Below are 27,781 nucleotides of genomic sequence, written 5' to 3'. Positions count from 1 at the left end.
GTGGGACACAGCGGGAGACACCGGGCAAGTGGAGACTGCCGCCGGAAGTGCCACGGCCGCCGGGGCAGACTCCCGCATATGCGGATGTACAGCACTCATGCCAGCCAGAGCCAGCCCACTGCTTCCTCCCTCCATCAAAAAAGATGAGGGGAGAGGACACCATCAGAGGGCCCCTGCCACAACCTGGAGGTAACAGTGGAGGAGGGCAGGGGAGACCACCGCGCAGGCATGGGGACGCCGAAAACCCGCTGCTGCTAGTGGGCGCACGGCTTCAGCAAGCCGCTGGGGAGGGGGGGGGCTGATCTGCAGGGACGGGTCATGGACAGAGAGTGAGAACGGAGGCATGAGGAAAAGAACAACAACAGGGGACCCACAGCAGTAAACCACACAAAGCAAAGAAAGGGGCAGTGTAATATATGGAAACAAAATGTAAGGCCAAATGGACACAGTGGGAGACAATAAGGAATACATTAAATGTATACTCAGCCTTCCAGCATTCCAAAATGGCAAGAGGAAGTCTGAGGCACATGATCGGTATTATATACTGGCCTAAGCCAACACCTACAATCCTTGACTGATATACAAACCAACCTATGAGAAAATTACAAGGACCCTTGAAAACTACCTAGCAACTGCTTAGTCATGAACAATCCAATCACAAAAAATGGGGCTCTTATATGGCCTCATGCTTAGTCATCCTTCAGCTAATCTAATATACTTAGTAAAAGTGGTGGAAATGTAAAACAAAGTAGGCAATTATGATGGTGAAGGATGAAGTTTGCAGCGAGGTTGGAAATAACAAAGAGCACTACATTTTATTTACAAAAGTATTCAGACACCTGCGGTGGGATGTAATGGAGTCCGAGATTGCTGGAGGTGTGGAAAGCCGGGCGATCACGTACTTTTTTTTAAAGGGGCAATCACAAGGAAAAATCATGCCTTATAAGTAATTGCTGGCATGCCGCACCTCCGGCGATCTCGGACTCCATTACATCCCACCGCTGACCATTACACCAACAGGTACAGTAATGACATTGTATTTAAATACATATACTTTAATATGGAGTTGGTACCCCCTTTGCAGCTATAACAGCTTCCACTCTTCTTGGAAAGCTGTCCACAAGGTTTTGGAGTGTTTCTGTGGAAATTTGTGCCCATTCATTCTGTAGAGCATTTATGATGTCAGGCATGTATGAGTAGGTCTGGCTTGCAATATCTGTTCAGATTCATCCTAAAGGTGCTTGATGAGGTTGAGGTCAAGGCTCTGTGTGGGCCAGTCAAGTTCTTCCACATTGAATTCATCAAACCATGTCTTTATAGTCCTTGCTTTGTACACCTTTCCCAAACTGTTGCCACAAAGTTGGAAGCATAGCATTGTTCAAAATGTCTTGGTTTGCCAAAGCATTAAAATTGCCCTTCACTGGAGATAAGGGGCCTAGGCCAAACCCTGTAAAACAGCCCCATACCATTATCCCCCCTCCACCAAACATCAAGGTTGGCATAATGCAGTCAGGAAGGTAACGTTCTCCAGGCATCTGCCAAGTACAGACTCACCCATCTGACTGCCAAACAGAGAAGCATGATTCGTCACTCCACAGAACACATTTCTAATGCTCTAGTGACTGTATGCTTTACACCACTCCATCTGACGCTTGGCATTGGACATTGATGTGAGGCTTCCATGTAGCTGCTCGGCCATGGTAACCCATTCCTTTAAGCAAACGCCGCACAGTTTTTGTGCTTACATTAATGCCAGTGGAAGTTTGGAACTCTTCAGGTATGTAATCAGCAGATCGTTGGCGAGTTTTATGCATCATGCGCCTTAGCAGTCATTGACCCTGCTCTGTGATTTTACTTTGTCTTACACTATGTGGCTGAGTTGCTGTTATTCCTAAATGCTTCCACTTTCTAATAATATTACTTACAGTTGACTGTGGAATTTCCTGCAGGGATGAAATTTCACGAACCATCTTGCAGGGAACTATTTCTAAAACTTCTTTATGTGCAAGGTGCCCCTCCTATACAGTGAGAAGTGCAAATTGCAATATACAATTCATTTTGCTTACACAACATTATAATGTGAACTTTATAATGACATTTAGTATTAATACTTTTGTGTATTATTCATTTGTCTAATTTGGAAAAAAAGGCTAAGTTTATTTCTTGCTTTTATGATTTTATTGGAAAAACAATTTGTAATTAATTACTGTTATTTTATTTATTAGGAATTTGATAAAGACAATATTCCATCAAAGGTTATTGCCCAGATAAGAAGAGATTTTATCAGCAATACGGAGTTCCAGCCAGCTGTCATTAAGAATGTGTCTTCAGCCTGTGAAGGGCTTTGTAGCTGGGTCAGGGCCATTGAAGTCTATGACAAGGTTGCCAAGGTAACGACTGTGTCCTAAGATTCTTCATAGCCATCAAACTTTTATCTTGTTAAATTTGTATAGGCAAAGCACAGTGAGATGAATGTTAATACAATCTAAGAACAGCTGGGTTCTTTTTACCTTATTTATTTATACATGCTCGGTTAGTTTTCCTATTGTCAGTCCAGAGATGTACAGTATAGTGTAAGTGCACACATAAGATGCACACCATCTATGTTTTCAGAGGCACATACTCATTTTTCTGATCTACATACAGATACATACATATCTACCTTATAATCAAATTTCATTTGTATAGATTCAATTATCAAAATTCTATCTATCTATCTATCTATCTATCTATCTATCTATCTATCTATCTATCTATCTATCTATCTATCTATCTATCTATCTATCGGTGATTAAATACATATAACTTTATAGAATTGTAATAATGCTCTGTTATTTGTTATACCTAAACTACTATGTATTTATTGCAGTGGTGTTATCAATTTGTATTTAGTTTTCTGATAGATCTTAACAATGTTTATATTGTAACTAAAGGGTTAATAAATATAACATATGCTATGCAGTGTGTGGATGCTAAAATAATGTATGGTTATGGTCCCAGGGGATCGGTTATGTTATGTGTCTGGCAAAGTTCTTTGTTTGCTGCCTGAAGAATGACAGTTTGATTACTAAGATCCCTGGCTGAAAGAAGATCTCTCATTGGTGTGTCAATCTTTGTTGATTATCCGTCCCAGAATATCAGTCTTTTTTTCAGTTTGTCTATATATTCCATGGTTTTTTAATATCCTCATCAGAGATGTCTAATGCCTGTCTTGTATTATTTTTACTCACTGCAATAGAACTTTACTTGCCACAATACATGTTAATGATAAATCTAGTCTAAAACTTTGTATTCACCATGGATACATGAATACTATATATAAACCAATCGCAAGGTAAATAAGAAGGTGACTTTATGGGTTTTGGCTCTATGTTTTACTTCGCAGTTAAGCATAGACTAGGATTGCTACATTAAAATGCAGATTTCCTGACAAGAAAATTTGTGTCAGGGCAAAGTGCAGGGCATCTGAGTTTTGCAAAGTGTGTAACTTATCAGATGTGTATAGCAGACAGAGGTGTTTGGCTGGGATGAGGTCCTAAGCTGGGTACATAATAAACTATGTGTACACAGCATGATATTGGTGGCGATGGGATCCAGCAGCAGGGCCGACATATATACCCACTTGCCGATGCCAGCAGAGTTGGAGCGACAGCGGGAGTGGAGTGAGGGGGGGGGGGGGGGGCAGGGTCCATGCTGCATTTGGCAGAATGGACCCCCCTAGTGATGTAGGGATCATCACTCGCAATATCGTCTAGTGTGTACCCGGCATTACAGACAGGCAAAGCTGTCCAAATCAGCTTTATCTAGAGGAAATGGGAGGTGTCAAATCAAGATATGCAGCTGGATACTGTACCGCGCTCAGGATAGGTCTGGATGATTCCATGAAGTGACCAGTTCACAGATGTGTATTTTTGTTTAATTTTTAAATTCATAAAATCTGTACAGTGTAAATGTATTTTATTGCTATAAATAGTAGTTCCATAATTTCTTACCCTGTTTCCACAGTGACATTTGCAAACTCCCAATGTGTGGGAGCCAACACTTTGGAGTCTCACGGTGTACACACACTAGGCAATATTTGAAATTATATTGCTCATTTTCACCCTTCCGGGTGATATCGCTTGTAATATTGCCCATTGTGTATGCTATTACTCCATTCTGACCTGATCGCTGGGCTGTGTTTTTTTGCTGCCCTGCAATCAGATAGTCGCCGCCTACAGGGGGAGGGTGAATTAGCTGTGCAAGTGTGTGTTCGGATGTGTAACAGAGTGGAACAAACTGATTTTGTGCAGTCTCTGCTCAGCCCAGGACTTACTCAGCTGCTGCAATTGCTTCTTGCTTATCGGGGCTGGAGCTGATGTCAGACACCCTCCCTTTAAACACTTTGACACGCCTACGCTTGTCCAGACACTACCTAGAAATGACCAGTTGCCACCCAAAAATGGCCTCCTCCTGTCAATCACCTTGTGAACACCCATGCGATTGGATTTACTGCACCATCCCGTCGCTGACCGGCGATCCCCGTTGTTGCGGTCCATCGCGCCTGCGCATTGCGGTGCATACGCATGCGCAGTTCAGATCTGATTGCATGCTATGCAAAAATGCACAGCAGCGATCAGGTCTGAATTACCCCCCATGAACGATGCGTGCTCCTGCACATCGTTAACATGTGCTGTCATCTGTCCATGCAGGTCAATTTGACGATATCATCAGAACCTGCATGTACGGGCTAGCAGCAGGATGACATCACTGAATGATGTTATTAGCGATATCGTTCAGTGTGTATGCACTATATTGGACGCCAGGAGGGTAGGGAAAACACTAGGCGGTGCTGCTCAAGGAGTGCATCGCATAGTATGTAACTATGTATGCACCTTTAATGTTCACAGCACTGAGCAAAACTACTGTACTCTTCCAGATTTTTTAGTTAACTGCAAAGCACTCCCACATCACATGCAGGGAAGCATTATGCGTACAATGCGTACAAACTTTTTTTTTCCACGAATATTTTTTCCACTCTAGATGTCATCTAGTTACGGTTTCATTTCTTCTTCCACAAAAAGACATTCTGAGCTTAGTGGGACACTTATTCCTGTAAGGGTAGCCTGCCATCAAATGCACCCATGAAGCATGTACCACAGCCAATAATTGAATAATATACCATTACTCTTAAAACAAGCTTGAATGTTCATCCATAAAATACTTTAGCTGGGTGGAATATGAGTTTGTTATATTGTACAATTCTTTTGAGCAGGATAAAAGTGTATTTTCTTAGAATAAATGGTTTGAAAGTGGCAGAGAGGAGGGGATGGTGTGGAAGGAGAGGAGGAAGGTGGAGTCAAAAAAAGAGAGATGATGGTTGAACGCCATTAAAAAACAAATCTTGAGAAGCAGTGTATGCAGGAAAGTTTGATATCCCCCACAAACTGAATAGATAAAAGATTAGATGTGATGCCATTAAAAACAATACCAAACTTTATCCATGGAGTTCTGTGAAATACCTAACTCACTCATTATCCACTCCATTATATAGACAAGAGATGAGAGGGTCCATATTTACTCTGTTCTTTATAAATTAACGCAAGTTCAGATTTATCCAGATTTTTGTTATTGGCAATCCAAAACACATGACATCCAAGAGCCAATAATATGCCGTTTTGAGATCCAGGTAAATCTGAACCTGCACATCTCTAATATAGACAATACAAATAACACTAGTTTGCAGTAACCATTGACCTGCAAACTTTATTTGTTCTAGAGAATAGGATTACTACCTAGCAAAAGCATGTTGGTTAGGCAGCAAGTCTCCCGAAAACCACTGAAACAAGGTAAAATGAAATAAAGAAATGTCACTTTCTTAGCTCTCTGAGCTAATGGTCATGTGACCACTTGATTTTTCAGATGCTCACTGGTAGCAAATCAATTCTAGAAAGAAAAAGTGAATCACAACAAAAAAAGACAATCCTGAAATAGGTCTGGTACCTAGAATAAGTATAGAAGGGCCCAGACACAAATATTTCCAAACCAGGAACAATTTATTGAATTGTTACTTTGTTTTAGTCCTTTTTTTGTAACTCATTAAACCATTTAGTTGATGAAATCAGAACTTAAGAAGAAGAGTGAATACAGGTTGAATATCCCTTATCCAAAATTCAAAATCCCACATTTTTGGGTCCCCTACTGAGATAATGACATATATATTATATATGTGTATATATAGATATGTTATATAGATATATAATATAATATATAAATATATGTGTCATTATCTCAGTAGGGGAACCAAAAATGTGGGACTTTGAATTTTGGATAAGAGATACTCGACCTGTAATAGTATGGAGTGAAACAATCATGAAGAAAAGCTCCAGGAAGAAGTCTACTTTTGCACTTTATTAGCAGGTGCCTTAGGCTTCGTCGTGTCCCATTAAATTCCTTAAGAAAAGATAAGGAAGGATATTAAAAAACAAAACAAAGATACACCAGAAGGAACAACAGACCTAGCACAGGAGCAAGGAGAGACCGCTTTGAGAAACGCGATCTTTTGCAGATCGATTGTCCCCAGTAATGCTTAGAAAAGGTACCAGCTGAAAATCATCTTGCTGTCAGCATGATCATTTGCATAGGATACCTTTTGCTGCCACTTTTGTGGCCACTGCGACTCACAGTGAATGACTGGTCTGTCTATCCCGGTTTCTCTCATGGATGCTACAATCCATCCTCTAATAGTAGAGGATCTTGCTGGGTGAAAAGGCCTTCTACTGGTAATGAAGAGCTGAATAATATTGTCTCTAATGGGAGCCATCAACTTTAAATAAGCAAAAATGCACAAAGCAACGCGCAAGTTAGGCTCAGAAAAGTTGTGCACAATATCAAATTCAACTATTATTCAACGATTATTGAATAAGGCAGTCTTGGTGTGGCCTCTAAGAATAATGTGGTAACCAGTAGGGGTTTGGGATAACCACAGAACCTATCATGCAATAGGGTCAGTTCAGCTCATCCAGCTACTATAGCTAAAGCTAACAGTCACCAGTTTACAGAATAACAGGCCTATGTTGTGACCAATTTCCCTGGAAGCTACAGAAAAATGGAAAGGAAAGGCTCAATGTTCCAAGAGAGTATTTTGATACAATAGTCTAGAGAGAAATATGACTCATGGGAAATGAAGGTATGGGGGGTCATTCCGAGTTGATCGCTAGATAAAAATGTTCGCAGCAATTAAGTGAAAAAGCGGCACTTCTGCGCATACGTATGCGGCGCAATGTACACGCGCGACGTACTTTCACAGCAGCTGATGTATTTTTACACAAGGTCTAGCGCTGGCTGCCACAGAGTGATTGACATGAAGTGGGCGATTCTAGGTGTCAACTGACCGTTTTCAGGGAGTGTTTGGAAAAATGCAGGCGTGCCAGGAAAAACGCAGGCATGGCTGGCCGAACGCAGGGCATGTTCGTGACATCAAAACCGGAACTGAACAGTCTGAAGTGATCGCAAGCGCTGAGTAGATCTGGAGCTGCTCTCCACCTGCACAATTTTTTTTTGTATCCGCTGTGCAATCCTTACGTTCGCACTTCTGCTAAATACACTCCCAGAGGGCGGCGGCTTAGCTTTTGCGCGGCTGCTAAAAACTGCTAGCGAGCGATCAACTTGGAATGACCCCCATAGTCTGTTATATGTTAAAATTAGGGATAATGATAGCCAAGGAAGAACCATAAGATTTAAAGGTAGCTGATGCTAATCCTGACTCATATGATAAAACAGTAACTGGTTCTGGTACGGGGTCTCGAAAAGTGTCGATTAAAGCTTTCATGCGAGATGGTAGTGCAAAATTTGTCAGCAGCCCAGTAATATTACCACCCACATGCATTGGGGAAGCAACTCTAAAAGGTCTGGGGTTCCCTGAAAACAGTCCATGGAAAGTCTTTGGGCCTATTCGTAATTGGTTAATTAGAGAAACCATACTCTGAGTGCCAATACAGGGTATACTTCCACAATTTTCAGAATCCTGTCTTCCCTGATCTTGTATAAGACCTTTAGGAGAAGGGTGGGGTAAGGGAAGGCATAAGGACATGTTAGGTCCATCCAAGGGAAGGACATTGCATCCATCTTCCATACCTCTTATGTCCATATTCTAGACACAAAGTGTGGAGTCTGAGCAATTGTGGGGCTGGCAAAGAGGTCTATGTGTAAGGTCCTAAAGATCAGTTCTATTGTCTGAAATTAGACTTCTCAATGCCACTAAATTCAAAGGGATTCTCCTGTGAGATAGAGAGCCCGCTAATTTGTTAAGCTCCCCATGGAACATAAATAGCCATCAGAATTATGTCCCTCTGTACTTCCCAGTCCCATATTTTGAATGCTTCTTCTTATAGGGAAATTATGGTGCCTTCCATTCTGTTTATACATGACACAAAGTCTAGGCATAGCTGGATACAGGTCCCGTCAAGCAACTGGGAACTAGAGCCTGTAGCGCTAATTTCATTGCATGTAACTTCAACATACTTATAAACAGCTGAGACTCTTCTACCGACTAGGTGCCCCTTACTGCTTTGTCCTGAGAACCCCCCCAAACCTTGTAGGGATGCATCTGAGGTGACTGTCTTGCAGGGAGGAGAGTCTAGGAGAGGGTGATGAGCAGGAGCAGGTAGACTGTTCTATGTGGGCAGTACTGCTCATGTTTTAAGGTCCTCAACAGACCTTGTAATTCCCTGCATAAAAGAGGTACATGCCAAAAACCAGAGGACATTGTAATCATCTTCCTGATAACCTGTGCAAAGGTGCAAAGAGGTATTCTGTGCTTCTGGTGTATTTTTAGAATATAATCTTTCACATTTCTGACATGGGACTGCTAGAGAGAAATTGTGGGTTTCTAGGTTAAACTGAAGAAATGTAATGGTTTTTGTGGGAGTCGGAGCGAACTTTGGGGTACTTACTACAAAGCCCAGGATTGAGAGCAGGGAAAAAGTTAAATCCTTCTGTTTCAAAAGAGTATTTTGACATGTATGTACTAACAGTATTTTGTCAAGATAAATAACATAGTGGACACTCTGCTGCCTTCATGATTTGTGTGAAGGTGTATGGAGCTAAAGAAAAGCCAAAGCCCATGAATGTCCACTGAAAAAGATCATATTTCCAATAAAATCCGAGAAGGTATCTGTGATTCAGTTGAACAGATATTGAATGGAAATCTTTCAGTTCTATTTTCCCACAGAAGCAGTCCCTTGTGAGGAGGTACAGAATGTCTGATATACTGTCCATATTGAACCTACATTATCAATTCCAGGCCTTGCCTTTTGGACTGACCATGGCTCCGCGAATCTTCACCAAGGTCATGGCGGTCATGATGGTCCGTCAGGGTATCAGGATCCTGCCGTATCTGGACGAATTGTTGATCCTGGTGAACTCCCCAGAGGTTCTCCTCCGTCATCTGAAACTGACGGTCCAATTCCTACAAGCTGGTTCCTGCTCAGAGAATGGTACACCTGGGGGTGTTTCTGGACACACACAACCAACGGTTGTTCTTGTCTTTCCGGAGAAGGTCCTGAAACTTCAGGACAGGATATGATGCCTCCTCTCTCACCCTCATGTGTCGTTACACTCGGCAATGCAAGTACTAGGCCTCATGGTGTCGGCTTTCGACATGGTAGAGTACACTCAATTTCATTCTCACCCTCTGCAGCAGCTAATCCTTTCCAAGTGGGATGGCCTGCCTCGCCGGATCAGGTCTCACATGATTTCCTTGACTCCGGAAGTTCGTCTGTCTCTGAGCTGGTGGCTCCAGGACCAATGATTGAGCAGGGGTTGTCCCTTCCGGATCTCCAACTGGGTCCTCCTAATGACGGATGCCAGTCTGCGGGGTACGGGCGCGGTGTTAAAGCAACATTCTCTTCAGGGTCGGCGGTCCAGGGAGGAATCTCTCCTCCCAATAAACATTCTGGAGTTGCGGGCAGTGTTCAATGCTTTGAAACTGGCCCTGCCTCTGGTACAGAACAGGCCTGTTCAAGTACAGTCAGACAACGCCACCACGGTGGCATATATAAATCATCAAGGCGGCACTTGAAGCCGCATGGCAATGCAGGAAGTGTCAAAGACTCTTCTATGGGCGGAACGCCATCTGTCAGCCATATCAGCAGTGTTCATTCCGGGGGTCCTCAACTGGGAAGCAGACTTCCTCAGTCGTCACAATGTACACGCCATAGAGTGGAGCCTTCATCTGGAAGTTTTCAGCTCCTAGTGGACAAGTGGGGCCTACCAGATGTAGACCTGATGGCATTTCGACACAATCACAAGGTTCCGGTCTTCGGAGCAAGGACAAGGGATCCTCAAGCAGCGTTTGTGGATGCCCTGGCAATTCCATGGAACTTTCGGCTACCATACATGTTCTCTCCGGTGTCACTCCTGCCCAGGGTAATTTGGAAGTTCAAGCAAGAAGGAAAATTACTACTTCTAATCGCTCCAGCGTGGCCCAGACGGCATTGGTTCTTGGACCTGCAGGGTCTATCGATAGAGCGTCCTCTTCTACTTCCGCAACACCCAGACCTCCTCGTTCAGGGCCCTTGTGTCTGCCAGGATCTGCCCCGACTGGCTTTGGCGGCGTGACTCTTGAGGCTTCAGTTCTGAGGGCCAAGGGATTTTCTGAGGCGGTAATTCAAACTATGTTGAAAGCCCATAAACCGGCTTCAGCTCGGATTTATTATAGGGTCTGGAATTCTTACTTCACCTGGTGTGCGGCTAAGAATTATGATGCGTACAAGTTCAGTACTGCCAAACTTTTGGCTTTTCTGCAACAGGGCCTGGACTTAGGCCTTCATCTGGCCTCCCTCAAGGTTCATATTTCAGCCTGGTCTGTATGGTTTCAGAGAAAAATTGCAACTCTGCCTGACGTTCATATTTCACTCAGGGTGTTTTACGGATTCAAACTTCCTATGTTCCTCCTGTGGCTCCTTGGGATTTGTCGGTTGTTCTGGATGCCCTATAAGAGTCTCCGTTTGAACCTCTTGAGTTTGTGGACCTTAAATGGCTTACACTTAAGGTCTTCTTTATGCTGGCTATTGCCTCTGCTAGACGGGTTCAGACTTTGGTGCCTTTTCCTGTCGGTCACCCTTTCTGATTTTTCACCGTGATCGTGCGGTTCTTAGAAATCGCCCTGGTTATCTGCCTAAGGTGGTGTCGTCTTTCCACCTTAACCAAGAGATTGTGGTTCCGGCCTTTATCTCTTCTGGTTTGTCCTCCAAAGAATGGTCTTGGGATGTGGTATGGGCTCTCCGTATATATGTGAAGAGAACCGCCTCTCTTAGGAGATTTGATTCTCTCTTTGTCCTTTTTGGTTTTCACAAACGTGGCTGGCCTGCGAATAAGCAGACTTTGGCCAGATGAATTAGAATGGTGATTGCACAAGCTTATGTACAGGCTGGTCTTCCAGCTCCTGCTACTATCAAGGCCCATTCTACTTGGTCTGTTGGACCTTTTTGGGTGGCCCGCCGTGGCGCATCCCTAGAACAATTGAGCAAGGCAGCTACGTGGTCCTCAGTGAACAAGTTCAACAGGTTCTATGCCTTTGATACTTCCGCCTTCCAGGATGCTTCCTTTGGACGCCATGTTCTTGTGCCCACTACAGTGAGTCCCCTCCCATGAGGAACTGCTTTAGGACATCCCCGATGTTATTCCCTGTGGAATACGGGTGTACCCCACTGCAGAAAAGGAGATTTATTGTAAGACTTACCATGGTTAAATCTCTTTCTGCAAGGTACACTGGATTCCACAGGGCGCCCACCCTGACGCACTTAGCTTCTTTGGGTTTGTATGGCATTAGCCGCTGGTACCTTCTCCTGTCGTGAGAATGTGGTTATCTGTGGCTACTAACTACTGTCGTCTCTTTTACCTGCTACTGCATTGGACTGGTTAACAAACTGAGCTCCTGTGCACGGAGGGGGGAATATATAGGAGGCGGTGCAGTACATCCTGGGAACAGTCAAAGCTTTAGCCTGTTGGTGCCTCGGATCAAGATCTAACTCTACACCCCGATGTTTCTCCCTGTGGAATCCAGTGTACCTCGCAGAAAGAGATTTAGCAATGTTAAGTCTTACCATAAATCTCCTTTTTTTTTCATATTTTGGTCCGCCACCTTTAGTTTTATTGTTGATGGGTTTTGGAATCAGTGGACCTTTTTTCCAAACAGCACTGCAAAATACATTAGTTTTGCACATGTGTGTCACCCTACGCATTCCAGGAGCACACATGCACTCCTCTCTTAGGAGATATCTCTCTAATTTTAAAGTCTTGATCTACCTTTATAAATGGTTCATAAATTAGTTGTAAGCACATAGTACATGGGGGGTCATTCTGAGTTGATCGCTAGCTGCTGTTGTTCGCAGAGCAGCAATGCTAAAATCAGGCTAAAAATCGGCATTTCTGCGCATGCGTATGGGCCGCAATGCGCACACGCGTCATATGGGTACAAAGCCCGTTGTGGTTGTGCACAGGTTGTAGCAAAGTTTTCAGTCGCACTGCCGGCCGCAAGAAGATTGACAGGAAGGGGGCGTTTCTGGGTGTCAACTGACCATTTTCATGGAGTGTTTGCAAAAACGCAGGCATGTCTGAAAAAACGCAGGCGTGGCTGGGCGTTCACTGGGCGGGTGTATGACGTCAAATCCGGACACAAATAGGCTGAAGTAATCGCAAGCACTGAGTAGGTTCAGAGCTACTCTGAAACTGCACAAACTGTTTTTGCAGAGCTCAACTGCACATGCGTTCGCACTTCTGCTAAGCTAAAATACACTCCCCAGTGGGCGGCGGCATAGTGTTTGCACGGCTGCTAAAACTAGCTAGCGAGCGATCAACTCGGAATGACCCCCCATGGGCTGGTACACCTCAGTTCTTGAGAAATTCCAACTTGGATCAGTACATAATGAACAAAAGCAACTGTCTCAGACACTGGACCTAATTCAAGGTTGATTCGAAAACAATATTTTCCTCTAATGGGCAAAACCATGGGGGTCATTCCGAGTTGTTCGTTCATTGCCGATTTTCGCTATACTGCGATTAGTCGCTTACTGCGCATGCGCAAAGTTCGCAGAGCGCATGCGCTTAGTTATTTTACACAAAAGTTAGGTATTTTACTCACGGCATAACAAAGCTTTTTCATCGCTGTGCTGATCGTAGTGTGATTGACAGGAAGTGGGTGTTTCTGGGCGAAAACTGGCCATTTTATGGGAGTGTGCGGAAAAACGCAGGCGTTCGAGTTGCAAAACGCAGGACTGGCTGGAGAAACGGGGGAGTGGTTGGGCAAACGCTGGTTGTGTTTGTGACGTCAAACCAGGAACTAAAAGGACTGAGCTTGTCGCAATGGCTGAGTAAGTCTGGAGCTACTCAGAAACTGCTAAGAAATTTCTATTCGCAATTCTGCTAATCTTTCGTTCGCACTTCTGCTAAGCTAAGATACACTCCCAGAGGGCGGCGGCTTAGCGTGTGCAATGCTGCTAAAAGCAGCTAGCGAGCGTACAACTCGGAATCACCCCCCATGTGCACTGCAGGTGGAGCAGATATAACATGTGCAGAGAGAGATTTGGGTGGGGTGCGTTCAAACTGAAATCTAAATTGCAGTGTAAAAATAAAGCAGCCAGTATTTACCCTGCACAGAAACAATATAACCCACCCAAATCTAACTCTCTCTGCACATGTTATATCTGCCCAACCTGCAGTGCAGATTCGTCGCTAGAGTTGGTGTCACCCGGTGGGGTAACTCATGGTGTCACCCCCATGGACCTCCTCCCATATCACACCACACCACACCGAATCCATAGTAATTTTTTTCTAAAAATAATTGCTTCTGATGATTATTTGAAAAAATATTAGGGCGATTCTCCAGAAAGTGAACATAAAGTCCAGCGCATTACATGCTTTAAAAAAAAAAATCTTTAAAACTGGTCTGTTAAGAAATTGTTGTTATATGAAAACTTAATTGCTTAGTAGCAATACCTTACCCTATAACTTAAGACCAAATAAAATCTTGGTATTTTGGGAAAGTATGTAGTTTAAATTTATGTAGCTGCCCCGTGGATCACGGAGAATTGCCCATGTAACACCCTGCATCGGTAATGCAATGCTAAAAAATGTTTACAAATATATATATATGATGATTAAAGTAAAAGTTTATGGGGTTTCATTCATTAAAAATACCACTTAGTGGTAAAAGTTGTTAAACTGTATCTACCCTCATAGAGGGTAAAATTTAATATAAATAACAAGTATGTCACCCTCATGGAGGGTAAATGGTCTGAGCCAAATAATGTCCCAGGAAGTTTATGGGCTCGTGGCCCCAGGACTGGTGCACTGGCAAGCTGGTGGGGGTTAATCGGAGCGCCAATAGGAGGATCGGAGCCGGCGCGTGGATAAAGCAAAGGATCGGGACTGATCCGGGGCCCGGGAGGAGAGGTGATAAAAGGAGCGGAGAGAAAACCGTTAGTCAGTCCCTGAGGAGAGCTGACTAGACGGCGGAGCTGCGCTGCGAGAGCGGACGGGAGCAGGGGACGTAACCGATCTGGACAGAGCCGGAGAAAAACTAAAAGAATAACCCGCCACCTACTTCATCCGATCCCCGGTGCTTCTGTGCGGCTGAAGGAGAAGCCGGCGTCGGCGGGCTAATCAGTAGCGGTGACACGAGGAGGAGAAGTGGAGCTGAGGTGCGGAGGTTCTCTACTGTTGACGCCCCTCGGGAGGTGACCAAGCCTCTCCAACCAACCGAGAGACATCCATACTGTGAGGGTTATAAGGGGATAGAACCACTGACACTCCATATAAGGTCGGGGGTGGGCAGTACTACACAACAGTAAGAAAAGGGTCTCCAGCTGAAGGGACTTTATTACAGCAGCATCTTAGAGAATGAGTATGAAGGAAGAGGGCTTTATATTGAATTGGAATTAATTGCAATACAAGACTACAGGAGATCGCAGCTATTCAGTGTAAAAAACAAACAAACAAACAAACAAACAGAGAGTACTCTCAATCCAATATCTGTCAGGCCTGACTATCTCATTCCGTGTTTACTTCAAGCTAGTCAGCAAAAGAACAGTTAAATATATATACAAATTCTGCATATAGAAATATACTTACCACTACCGCAGTTCAAATACAGAGACTGATTGCTAGCGTCACCATTCAGCCTATTAGTATGTCAGCAGAAGTAAATTGCAGAAAACTCCGCCTCACAAGTTATAGTCACCTATAGTGAATAAGAAGATTGACATCAGTTGCCGTTGCATCTAAACTAATAGGATTACAGGGACAGTCAGTACAGCTTGACCACAGATAAGTTGACACAGTATATGGAATCTTAATTCTGAATAGTTACCAAGGATTACAAAATATTTGTTATCAACTAGCTCTGCAGAGAACAACAATATTGTGTTGACATTATTGCTAGTCTGGGACATATTAACACCTAAAGATTTCATGTGCACCAACAGAATGGCCATAGTTTATTGCGCAGTATAGTTATTATAAAAGTATAATTAATAGTATCTGAGTGAACAATTAATAAGAAATTTATGGTATACCAACATTAACATATATTTTCTTCCCGTTAACTTGACAGTTAATATGAGTAATATTGTTGTATGCACTTTAACCCTTCTTTTCCTTAAAGAATAAGAAAGCAGCTGGGAGCAGCGATTGCAGTACAATAAATGCTTTATTGATGTGTCTAAGTTTATTAGTGAATACTATTATAATATAACATTAGTTAAATTGACACGGATATTGATATTTCTGTTAATAAATATTGTTTAAGGTGCGTCTAAGCCTAATATTGAGACGAATAAAGCAAATTGTTTGGTTCACCACCAATGGTTGCAAAGTCTATTTTTAACCTTCCCTCTCTGAAACCCAAGAAAAGCTACGGAAAGGTACAGATACTACAAGGTAATACTGCAGGCACCAGTGGGAAGAGACAGCTCACAAACAAGGTGAAGTGTACACCCATTAAAGTCATCTTAAATTATCCCCAAAAAACTTTTTCAGTATCAAATGCATAGTGGAGTGTATTGAAATGTATCATTTGTTTTTTAGAAATAAATGTTAATTTCAATACAATCCACTTTTACTTCAGGAAAAAATATATATTTGATGAAGTGATGAAGTTTAAAAGTATACGGTAAATACTAACTTACAATCTAACAGTCCACAATCTGTTTCCACACAGACTCTCTAACTCCAAAAAAAAAGTCACAATCTCAGTTCAGCTAGCAGCTGAAATGCTTGACAGTAACTAAAGGCTGGCACACACTACGCAATTTGGGATTGCTGGCGATGGACGACTATATCGTTGATTGGTATAGCGTTAAACGATATATGGCCCCAATCAGACCTGATCACTGCTGTGTCTTTTCACACAACGTCCGACTATCGAATGACTGCACATGCGTATGGACCACATTACACATGTGCGTCGCCAAGCAGCGACAAAATGGTGTAAAAATTTTGATAGCATGGGTGTTCGCTAGGTGATAGACAGGAAGAAGCCGTTTGTGGGTGGTAACTGACTGTTTTCTAGGAGTGTCAGGAAAAACGCAGGTGTTCCCAAGCGTTTTCAGGGAGGGTGTGTGACGTCAGCTCCGGCACTGATCAGCCTTATTCTTTCGCACTGGAGGAGTAAGTCCTGGGCTACGCACAGACTGCACACACTGCAAAAACCATTAGATGGTGAGTGAGTTGCGAACAGATTTGCAGCTGTCCACTGACTGAGGGGAATTTTTGCACAGCGTACACATGCGAACGCACACTTGCACAAGGCTAATTTACACTCCCCCTGGCGGTGACTATCTGACCGCAGGAAAGCAAAATTTGGAGCACAGAGATCAGCTCTGAATCACCCCCATAGTGTGTACACACTGAACGTTATCGTTCAACGATAGCATTTAGTGACGTCACCGCTGGTATTCTCGGACATGCAGCTCAGCCCGACAGTGACGGGTTGAGCTGCATGTTAGCTCAATATTGGTGATCGCTGAACGGTGTGCAGGAGCGAGCATCGTTCATCGGTCACCAATATTACCCCTATACACACTGGACGAGTTCAGCCTAAAAATAAACAATAACAACATTCATGTCGTTATCGTTAATTTTTAAGGCTGAAATCGCCTAGTGTGTACCCCCTTAAAAGAACGCTGAGGAGAACAATGAGGTGCGCACTGCAGGTCCTCTCTCTTAACAGCAGGACTCCCACACTGCTCCTAGAATGCCAAACGGTGCCGGCATGCATGATGACATCACTGTGGCAGGTATCCTACTAGGATACAGCAGTGTTGAATTCAGCCCCCATACCTGATAACTCTCCCAATGTCTCAAAAAAAAATAATTGCCAACTCTGGACCTGATAACCGCCCCACCAAAGCCTTGTTTACTACATGTGACAACAGTGCTCCCTATCCATACGTCCAATTGGCTGTTACCGAGCCAACTGTTCTAGACACCTCTCTTCCCCCATCCTCCACAAAACGGTCTGTTGCAGATAAATCATACCCCTTCCATGCTGCCACGATTCACCAGCAGCATTCTACAGACATGGAGGTGGTCAACAAGATGAGAGCTGGGGGAAGAAGAATGGAGCACACTGTAAGGATAGAGGGGGAGCAGGGAGGGGAAGCAGTCAGGATCCTGGCTGTCAGTATCCCGGCAGTCAGAATACCGATGACGGAATTCAGACCCTATTCTGAATGCCGACACCGGCACCCTGAATGGGTAGAACATCCTGGAGCCAGAATACCAACAGCCGGAGTCGGGGGAAGAGTATAGGTTAAGGCTGCGGGGAGGCGGGAGGGTTAGGGTTAGGTTGTGGGGGGGGGGGTTATGTTTAGGCAGTGGGGACAGGGAGCTAGGTTTAGGCACCAAGGGGGGAGGTTAGGGTTAGGCTGGTGTTAGGGGATTGGGGAGTGGAGAGAACACCCCTTACTCACCCCTGTCAGCTTCGTATACATATGGATCCCGCCGTCATATTTGGGCCGCCGGGATCCCATGCACCAGTAAATCAAACTGCTCCCACAGATAGGTTTCAGTCTGCAAATGCTGGGGAGGCCTCTTGCTGCCGCTTTCTCGTCCCTCGATCCTCCGACCCGTGCTGTCTCTCTCTCCCGCTCCATCCAGCTCACCACGCTGCTCCTCTGTCTCCCGTTCCGTCCAGCTCACCACACGCTGCTCCTCTCTCTGCTTCTCCCGCACCACACGTTGCCGCCCAGTTCTTTCCTTTCTCGCGCCACTCTCTCCTCCAATCCGGTCCCTTTTCTCTCCTTCAGGCGGGGGGAGGGGGAAGTCTGCCGCAATCTTCCCTCAGGACCCATTAACCCCTTGGTTTCCAGCATTACACTGGGCTTGGCAGGATGCCACAAGTCCAGTGATACTGCCGTTTAAATCCAGTGATACTGCCATATATGTACAGTGGTACTGCCATATAAATCCAGTCCAGTGATACTGACGTATATGTCCAGTGGTACTGCCATACGCGCACGCAGGGGGGTTTCCGAGTACCTAGAAACCCCCCCTGGCCGCCGATCCATTGGTGCTGCAGTCCGTTTTTTTAATTATTTATTTTTAATTAGGAGAAGCTTATGCAGCAGCAGCTCCCTCCTTCTTACACTGTCCGAGTGACAGTGACAACCTGGCTGCTGCTGGCTGCCTGTAGGGGGAGCTGCAGCGGAAGCGCACGGCACAGCTCTTCTCTCTGCGGCCTTCGGCTTCCACTGTGTGTGGGACTCTGCAGAAGCAAGGTGCGTGTCTCACATACTGTATGTGTGTGTGGGATGGAGGCAGGGGTAGTTTATAATAAATTGTACTGCAGCAGTTTGTGAGTAGCCATGGCCCTCAATCCGGGTTGTTCGCTCGTTAGCCGCTTTTCGCAGCAGTGCACACGCTAAGCCGCCGCCCTCTGCGAGTGAATTTTAGCTTAGCAGAATTGCGAACAAAAGATTCGCAAAATTGCAAATACAAATTTCTTAACAGTTTCTGAGTAGCTCGAGACTTACTCTGCCACTGCGATCAGTTCAGTCAGTTTCGTTCCTGGTTTGACGTCACAAACACACCCAGCTTTCGCCCAGGCACTCCCCCGTTTCTCCAGCCACTCCCGCGTTTTTCCCAGAAATGGCAGCGAGTCAGACAGGAATTACCGAGCCGGGCTCTGACCCGTGTTTGACACGTAGAGTTCGGGGGGGTTCGGTTCTCGGCGAACCGAACCCGCTCATCTCTAATGTACATAGCCATGTACATACCCATTAACAGTAAACACAACCCCCCCTCCCCACCCCCACACCTTATACACATGGGCCCTCATTCCGAGTTGTTCGCTCTGTAATTTTCTTCGCATTGCAGCAATTTTCCGCTAACTGCGCATGCGCAATGTTCGCACTGCGACTGCGCCAAGTAAATTTGCTATGCAGTTAGGTATTTTACTCACGGCATTATGAGGTTTTTTCATCGTTCTGGTGATCGTAATGTGATTGACAGGAAGTGGGTGTTTCTGGGCAGAAACAGGCCATTTTATGGGAGTGTTTGAAAAAACGCTACCGTTTCTGGGAAAAACGCGGGAGTGGCTGGAGAAACGGAGGAGTGTCTGGGCGAATGCTGGGTGTGTTTGTGACGTCAAACCAGGAACGACAAGCACTGAACTGATCGCACTGGAAGAGTAAGTCTCGAGCTACTCAGAAACTGCACAGAGAAGTGTTTTCGCAATATTGCGAATCTTTCGTTCGCAATTTTGCTAAGCTAAGATTAACTCCCAGTAGGCGGCGGCTTAGCGTGTGCAAAGCTGCTAAAAGCAGCTTGCGAGCGAACAACTCGGAATGAGGGCCCATGTGCACTGCAGGAGGGCCAGATATAACATGTGCAGAGAGAGTTAGATTTGGGTGGGGTGTGTTCAAACTGAAATCTAAATTGCAGTGTAAAAATAAAGCACCCAGTATTTACCCTGCACAGAAACAAAATAACCCACCCAAATCTAACTCTCTGCAAATGTTATATCTGTCCCCCCCTGCAGTGCACATGGTTTTGCCCAATTGCTAACAAACTTTCTGCTGCGATCAGCTCAGAATTACCCCCTTTGGCCCTCATTCCGAGTTGTTCGCTCGCTAGCTGCTTTTAGCAGCATTGCACACGCTAGGCCGCCGCCCTCTGGGAGTGTATCTTAGCTTAGCAGAATTGCGAACGAAAGATTAGCAGAACTGCTAATAAATAATTATTTGCAGTTTCTGAGTAGCTCCAGACCTACTCACAGATTGCGATCAGCTCAGTCCGTTTAGTTCCTGGTTTTGATGTCACAAACACGCCCTGCGTTCGGCCAGCCACTCCCCCGTTTCTCCAGACACTTCCGTGTTTTTCCCTGACACGCCTGCGTTTTTTAGCACACTCCCGGAAAACGCTCAGTTACCTCCCAGAAACACCCCTTTCCTGTCAATCATTTACAGATCAGCAGTGCGACTGAAAAGCGTCGTACGAACACCAGCAAAACTGCTAAGTTTTTTGTTAAATAACTTAGCACATGCGCGCTGCGTACCATGCGCATGCGCATTTAGCAGCAAATCGCAGCATAGCGAAAATCGGCAACGAGCAAACAACTCGGAATGACCCCCTTTGTTAGCAGTTGGGCAAAACCATGGCCCTCATTCCGAGTTGTTCGCTCGCAAGGCGATTTTAGCAGAGTTACACACGCTAAGCCGCCGCCTACTGGGAGTGAATCTTAGCTTCTTAAAATTGCGAACGATGTATTCGCAATATTGCGATTACAAACTACTTAGCAGTTTCTGAGTAGCTTCAACCTTACTCTGCCTGTGCGATCAGTTCAGTGCTTGTCGTTCCTGGTTTGACGTCACAAACACACCTAGCGTTCGCCCAGACACTCCTCCGTTTCTCCAGCCACTCCTGCGTTTTTTCCGGAAACGGTAGCGTTTTTATCCACACGCCCATAAAACGCCGTGTTTCCGCCCAGTAACACCCATTTCCTGTCAATCACACTACGATCGCCGGAGCGAAGAAAAAGCCGTGAGTAAAAATACTATCTTCATAGCAAAATTACTTGGCGCAGTCGCAGTGCGAACATTGCGCATGAGTACTAAGCAGAAAAACGCTGCGATGCGAAGAAAAATACCGAGCGAACGACTCGGAATGAGGGCCCATGTGCACTGCAGGAGAGGCAGATATAACATGTGCAGAGAGAGTTAGATTTGGGTGTGGTGTGTTCAATCGGCAATCTAAATTTCAGTGTAAAAATAAAGCAGCCAGTATTTACCCTGCACAGCAACAAAATAACCCACCCAAGTCTTACTCTCTCTGTACATGTTATATCTGCCTCCCCTGCAGTGCACATGGTTTTGCCCAACTGCTAACAAAGTTCCTGCTGCGATCTACTCTAAATTACCCCCATTGTCTTGTGCTGCTCAGTAATACTACATTACTAATACTAGTACAGTGTCTTGTGCTGCATCGTGCTGCTCACTGTCAGTTCTCAGTAGTATCATCAGTGCTCAGTATCACTGCTCATTGTCTTGTGCTGCTCAGTAATACTACATTACTATTACTAGTACAGTGTCTTGTGCTGCATTGTGCTGCTCACTGTCAGTTCTCAGTAGTATCATCAGTGCTCAGTATCACTGCTCATTGTCTTGTGCTGCTCAGTAATACTACATTACTATTACTAGTACAGTGTCTTGTGCTGCATTGTGCTGCTCAGTGTCAGTTCTTGGTTTATCAGTGCTCAGTATCAGTGCTCAGTAGTATCATCAGTGTTCAGTATCACTGGTCAGTGCTCAGTGGCTTGTGCTGCATCTTGCTGCTGTAGGGTGGAGGATTATATGAGTGGCAGCATCACTGTAGGCATGTCAGACAGTCCGTATGTATATTGGCAGGAAAAAGAGGCAATTTGGAGGCCCTTGCACAAACTGGCTTTATTTTACCTAAGTTGCCCCCCCCCCTTCCCTCCAGTGTGTACTCCGAAAGAGTGTTTAGTGCAGCCGGTCACCTTGTCAGCGATCGGCGTAGGAGGTTACTTCCAGAAAATGTGGAGAAGATGATGTTCATCAAAATTAATTACAGTATGAATTCCTCCGTGGAGACATTTACCAGCAATTGCCTCCAGAAAGTACACAGGGACCTGTGATGGTGGATTCCAGTGGGGATGAATTAATACTCTGTGAGGAGGAGGATGTACACAGTGAAAGGGGTGAGGAACCGGAGGATGATGATGAGATGGACATCTTGCCTGTGTAGACTCAGTTTGTGCAAGGAGAGATTGATTGCTTCTTTTTTGGTGGGTGCCCAAACCAACCAGACATTTCAGCCACAGTCGTGTGGCAGACCCTGTCGCTGAAATTATTGGTTTGTTAAAGTGTGCATGTCCTGTTTATACAACATAAGGGTGGGTGGGAGGGCCCAAGGACAATTCCATCTTGCACCTCTTTTTTTATTTATCTTTGCATCATGTGCTGTTTGGGGACTATTTTTTAAGTGCCATCCTGTCTGACACTGCAGTGCCACTCCTAGATGGGCCAGGTGTTTGTGCCACCCACTTGGGTCGCTTAGCTTAGTCATCCAATGACCTCGGTGCAAATTTCAGGACTAAAAATAATATTGTGAGGTGTGAGGTGTTCAGAATAGACTGGAAATGAGTGGAAATTATAGTTATTGAGCTTAATAATACTATAGGATCAAAATTACCCCAAAATTCTATGATTTTAGTAGTTTTTGAGTTTTTTAAAAAAAATCACCCGAATCCAAAACGCACCCGAATCCAAAACCCCCAAAAAAAGGTTTTGCCAAAATGGGTCCGAATCCAAAACACGACCGCGGACCCGAATCCAAAACCAAAACACAAAACAAGTTAAATGCCCGCTGCACATCTCTAATGTACATGGATACTGTGTGTGTAACTATGTATGTATGCTGTGGCATATAGTGAGTGAGTATGTATGCTGTGAGTATGTATGTATGTATGCTGTATGCATGCATGTGTACTGTGTGTGTATGTTGTGTGCATCTATACTGTGTGTGTATGTGTGCTATGTGCATATTTACTGTGTGTGTACGTTTGTATCCCATGTGCATGTATACTGTGTGTACGTATGTATCCTGTGTGCATGTATACTGTGTGTGTATGTATCCTGTGTGCATGTATACTGTGTGTATGTATCCTGTGTGCATGTATACTGTGTGTGTATGTATCCTGTGTGCATGTATACTGTGTGTATGTATCCTGTGTGCATGTATACTGTGTGTGTGCGTGTGTGTGTGTGTGTGTGTGTGTGTGTGTGTGTGTGTGTGTGTATCCTGTGTGCATGTATACTGTGTGCGTGTGTATGTATGTATGTATGTATGTATGCTGTGTGCATGTATACTGTGTGTATGTATCCTGTGTGCATGTATACTGTGTGTATGTATTCTGTGTGCATGTACAGTGTGTGTGTGTGTGTGTGTGTGTGTGTGTGTGTGTGTGTGTGTGTATCCTGTGTGCATGTATACTGTGTGTGTATGTATCCTGTGTGTGTATGCATCCTGTGTGCATGTATACTGTGTGTTTATGTATTCTGTGTGCATGTATAGTGTGTGTGTGTGTGTGTGTGTGTGTGTGTGTGTGTGTGTGTGTGTGTGTGTGCATGTATACAGTGTGTGTATGTATTTTGTGTGCATGTATACTGTGAGTGTATGTTTTCTGTGTGCATGCATGCTGTGTGTGTACGTATGTATCCTGTGTGTATGCATACTGTGTGTACGCATGTATCATGTGTGCATGTATACTGTGTGTGTATGTATGCTGTGTGCATGTATACTGTGTGTACGTATGTATCCTGTGTGCATGTGTACTGTGTGTTTGTTTGTGTGTGTGTGTGTGTGTGTGTGTATGCTGTGTGCATGTGTACTGTGTGTATGTATGCTGTGTGCATGTATACTGTGTGTGTACGTATGTATCCTGTGTGCATGTATACTGTGTGTGTGTGTGTGTGTGTGTGTGTGTGTGTGTATGCTGTGTGCATGTATACTGTGTGTACGTATGTATGCTGTGTTTGTAAGTATGCTACTGTGCAGTGTGTGTGTGTATGTATGCCTATGTACTGATATGCGTTATGTAATATATAGGGGTATATTCAATTAGGGTCGGATCCATTCCGACATGCATTTGTCGGAATGGATCCGACAACCCCTATTCAATCTCATCTCAATTCGACTTTAAAAAAGTCGAATTGAGATGAGGGACCGTTGAGGGAGGAGAGAGGGAGACCAGCGGGGATATCCGCAGGCAGATGGAGGAGAGCAGCGCTACAGCAGCGCTGCAGAAAGACGTCTCAAAGCCGCCAGACCTCACGGCAGTGTCCACCCGGCTCCAGCAAGCGTGACCTCACTTGCTGGAGCTGGGTGGACGCTGCCGTAAGCGGCGCAGCTGTGAGACATCCTGCTGCAGCGCTGCTCTCCCCTTTATGCCCGCGGCTCCCCCCCCCCCCCCCCCCCCGTCTCCCCGCAGCTCGCCTCCCTCTCCACCTCTGGGTCCCACACCTCAGTCCGACATTTTTTTATGTCGGACTGAGATGGTCGGAAACGGGGCCAAATCCTGTAGAATTTGGCCCCGTTTCACTCAAAAGTATGTGAATCGGCAGCTATACCGCCGATTCACGTACTATTCGACAAGTCGAATTCCATGACTTGTCGAATAAAAACTGCAGGGATTGAATAGGTCAAATCACGATTCGACCTTAAAAAGTCGAAAACTGACGTCTTTTCGACAGACGGCAGTTTTCAACCCTAATTGAATATACCCCATAATGTATACAGCTCGTGCAGTGTTCTGGCTACTCAATATTACACACACACACACACACACACACACACACACACACACACACATGGAAACCCCCCCATGAAAATCCAGCGTTTGCCACTGACTGCCATATAAATTCAGTGGTACTGGCGTATAAATCCAGTCCAGTGATACTGCCATATATGTCCAGTGATACTGCCATATATGTCCAGTGGTACTGCCATATAATTCCAGTGATACTGCCGTATATGTCCAGTGGTACTACCGTATAAATCCAGTGGTAGTGGCCTATAAATCCAGTCCAGTGATACTGCCGTATAAGTCCAGTGATACTGCCGTATAAATCTAGTGGTACTGGCGTATAAATCAGTGATACTGCCGTAAAAGTCCAGTGATACTGCCGTATATGTCCAGTGGTACTGTCGTATATGTCCAGTGGTACTGCTGTATAAATCCAGTCCAGTGATACTGCTGTATATGTTCAGTGGTACTGCCATATAAATCCAGTGATACTGCTGTAATGTCCAGTGGTCCTGCCATATAAATCCAGTGGTACTGGCATATAAATCCAGTGATACTGCCGTATATGTCCAGTGGTACTGCTGTATAAATCCAGTCCAGTGATACTGCTGTATATGTCCAGTGGTACTGCCGTATAAATCCAGTGATACTGCTGTATATGTCCAGTGGTACTGCCGTAAAAATCCAGTGGCACTGGCGTATAAATCCAGTCCAGTGGTACTGGCGTATAAGTCCAGTCCAGTGGTGCTGCCATATAAGTTCAGTGGTGTTGTCCTGTGCTATATATTATTTACTCCAAATAAAGGGGTTATTAGTATTTAATCCATTTTGTTATATAACTCCAGAAAAATAATGGAGAACAATAATTTGGAGGATAAAATAGGGAAAGAGCAAGACCCACTTCCTCCTACTGCTGTTGCTGCCACTGCTGTTGTTGCTGCTGGGAGTCGATCGTCATCCCAGAGGGGAAATCGGAAGACCACTTCTACTAATTCAACTAAGCAAATTTACTGTCCTACAGTCCTTTGCAAGGAAGATGAAATATGAAAGCAGTCATCCTGTTGCAAAGCGGATAACTGAGGCCTTGACAGCTATGTTTGTGTTAGACGTGCTTCCAGTATCTGCCATTAGTGCAGTGGGACTGCAGTGCCAACCCTAGATGGGCCAGGTGTTTGTGCCACACACTTGTGTCGCTTAGCTTAGTCATACATCTACCTCATTGCACCTATTTTTCTTCTTTGCATAATGTGCTGTTTGGGGACTAGTTTTTTTAAGTGCCATCCTGTCTGCCAGTGCAGTGCCACTCCTAGATGGGCCAGGTGTTTGTGCCGCACACTTGTGTCACTTAGCTTAGTCATACAGCTAGCACATTGCACCTCTTTTACTTCTTTGCATGATGTGCTGTTTTGGGACTAGTTTTTTTAAGTGCCATCCTGTCTGCCACTGCAGTGCCACTCCTAGATGGGCCAGATGTTTGTGCCGCACACTTGTGTCGCTTATCTTAGTCACACAGCTACCTCATTGCACCTCTTTTTCTTCTTTGCATGATGTGCTGTTTGGGGCCTATTTTTTAAATCTGCCATCCAGTCTGACACTACAGTGCCACTCCTAGATGGTCCAGGTGTTTGTGCCGCACACTTGTGTAGCTTAGCTTAGTCATACAGCCACATCCGTGCAACCTTTTGACCTAAAAACAATATTGTGAGGTGTTCAGAATAGACTGGAAATTAATGTTATTGAGGTTAATAATACCGTAGGATCAAAATTACCCCCAAATTCTGTGATTTTAGCTGTTTTTATGTTTTTTTCAAAAATCATCGAGATCCAAAACCAAAACCAAAACACGAAAGGGTGGTTTTGGCAAAACCAATCCAGATCCAAAACACGAGCATGGAACCAGAACCAAAACACGAAAAGTGCCCTCTGCACATCTCTGTACTGTATGTTATCGTTTGGTCATGTACAGGGACATTCATGTGTCAATCAATATTTTCTTGTCTAATCTTCCCTTTAATGGGTACAAACATATGCTCTTGGACACTAACCTTTTTGGAAAGTACTATTAGAAGCTTCAGTAATTGTTTTGCTAATTACCACGCTAACTTAACCAATACGACTGTCCCCAGCACTGCTTATATATGTTTTTGGAATATATATATATATTTTTTTTTTTGGGGGGGGAAGGGTTGGTGGGAGTAGAGTGTCTTCCTTTTTCTGGCTGACAGATGGAAAACCATCATGTGCATGTGTATTAGTAGAAGACACGGCTCTTCAAAAACTCACTCACTCTCACTTCAACAAGAGGACTGAGTACAATGGCCCTCATTCCGAGTTGATCGCTCGCTAGCTGCTTTTAGCAGCAGTGCACACGCTAGGCCGCCGCCCTCTGGGAGTGTATCTTAGCTTAACAGAATAGCGAACAAAAGGTTAGCAGAGGTGTTCGAAAAAAATTTCATGCAGTTTCAGAGTGGCTCAAAACCTACTCCTAGATTGCGATCACTGCAGTCTGTTTAGTTCCTGGTTTGACGTCACAAACACGCCCTGCGTTTGGCCAGCCACTCCCCCGTTTCCCCAGCCACTCCTGCGTTAATCTTCTTTTCCTCCTGCGTTTTAGCCTAACACGCCTGCGTTTATTAGCACACTCCCAGAAAACGGTCAGTTACCTCCCAGAAACACCCACTTCCTGTCAATCACTCACCGATCAGCAGAGCGACTGAAAAGCATCACTCTCTCCTGTGTACAATTGCATAGTTTTGTGTGAAAGTACTGCGGCTCATACGCATGCACAGAACAATCGATTTTTAGCCAGATCGCTATGCTGCGAAAAACGTCAGCGAGCGATCAACTCGGAATGAGGGCCAATGTCGGATATAGCTAACATGCATTTTTCTCAAATGAGCCACCTATCCGCATAAAAATAGCCCCATTATCATTAGAGATGAGCGGGTTCGGTTCCTCGGAATCCGAACCCCCCCG

At 44.7% G+C, this 27,781-nt stretch overlaps 1 protein-coding gene across 1 annotated transcript in view; it reads left to right on the top strand.

The window, feature by feature from the left end:
* The window catches only part of LOC134934622 (dynein axonemal heavy chain 3-like), a 1,803,147-nt gene that overhangs the window by 1,493,792 nt on the left and 281,574 nt on the right, over nucleotides 1-27,781 (top strand). The window contains exon 58 of the mRNA XM_063930015.1: nucleotides 2,226-2,390. Within this exon, the coding sequence (XP_063786085.1) occupies nucleotides 2,226-2,390 (165 nt within the window). The remainder of the gene's footprint in view (nucleotides 1-2,225; nucleotides 2,391-27,781) is intronic.

This window comes from Pseudophryne corroboree, chromosome 6 (genome assembly GCF_028390025.1).
Source record: "Pseudophryne corroboree isolate aPseCor3 chromosome 6, aPseCor3.hap2, whole genome shotgun sequence".
Classification (NCBI taxonomy): Eukaryota; Metazoa; Chordata; class Amphibia; order Anura; family Myobatrachidae; genus Pseudophryne; species Pseudophryne corroboree.
The sequence above is the reverse complement of the archived record's forward strand: the minus strand, read 5'-3'. Positions and strand labels throughout refer to the sequence as shown.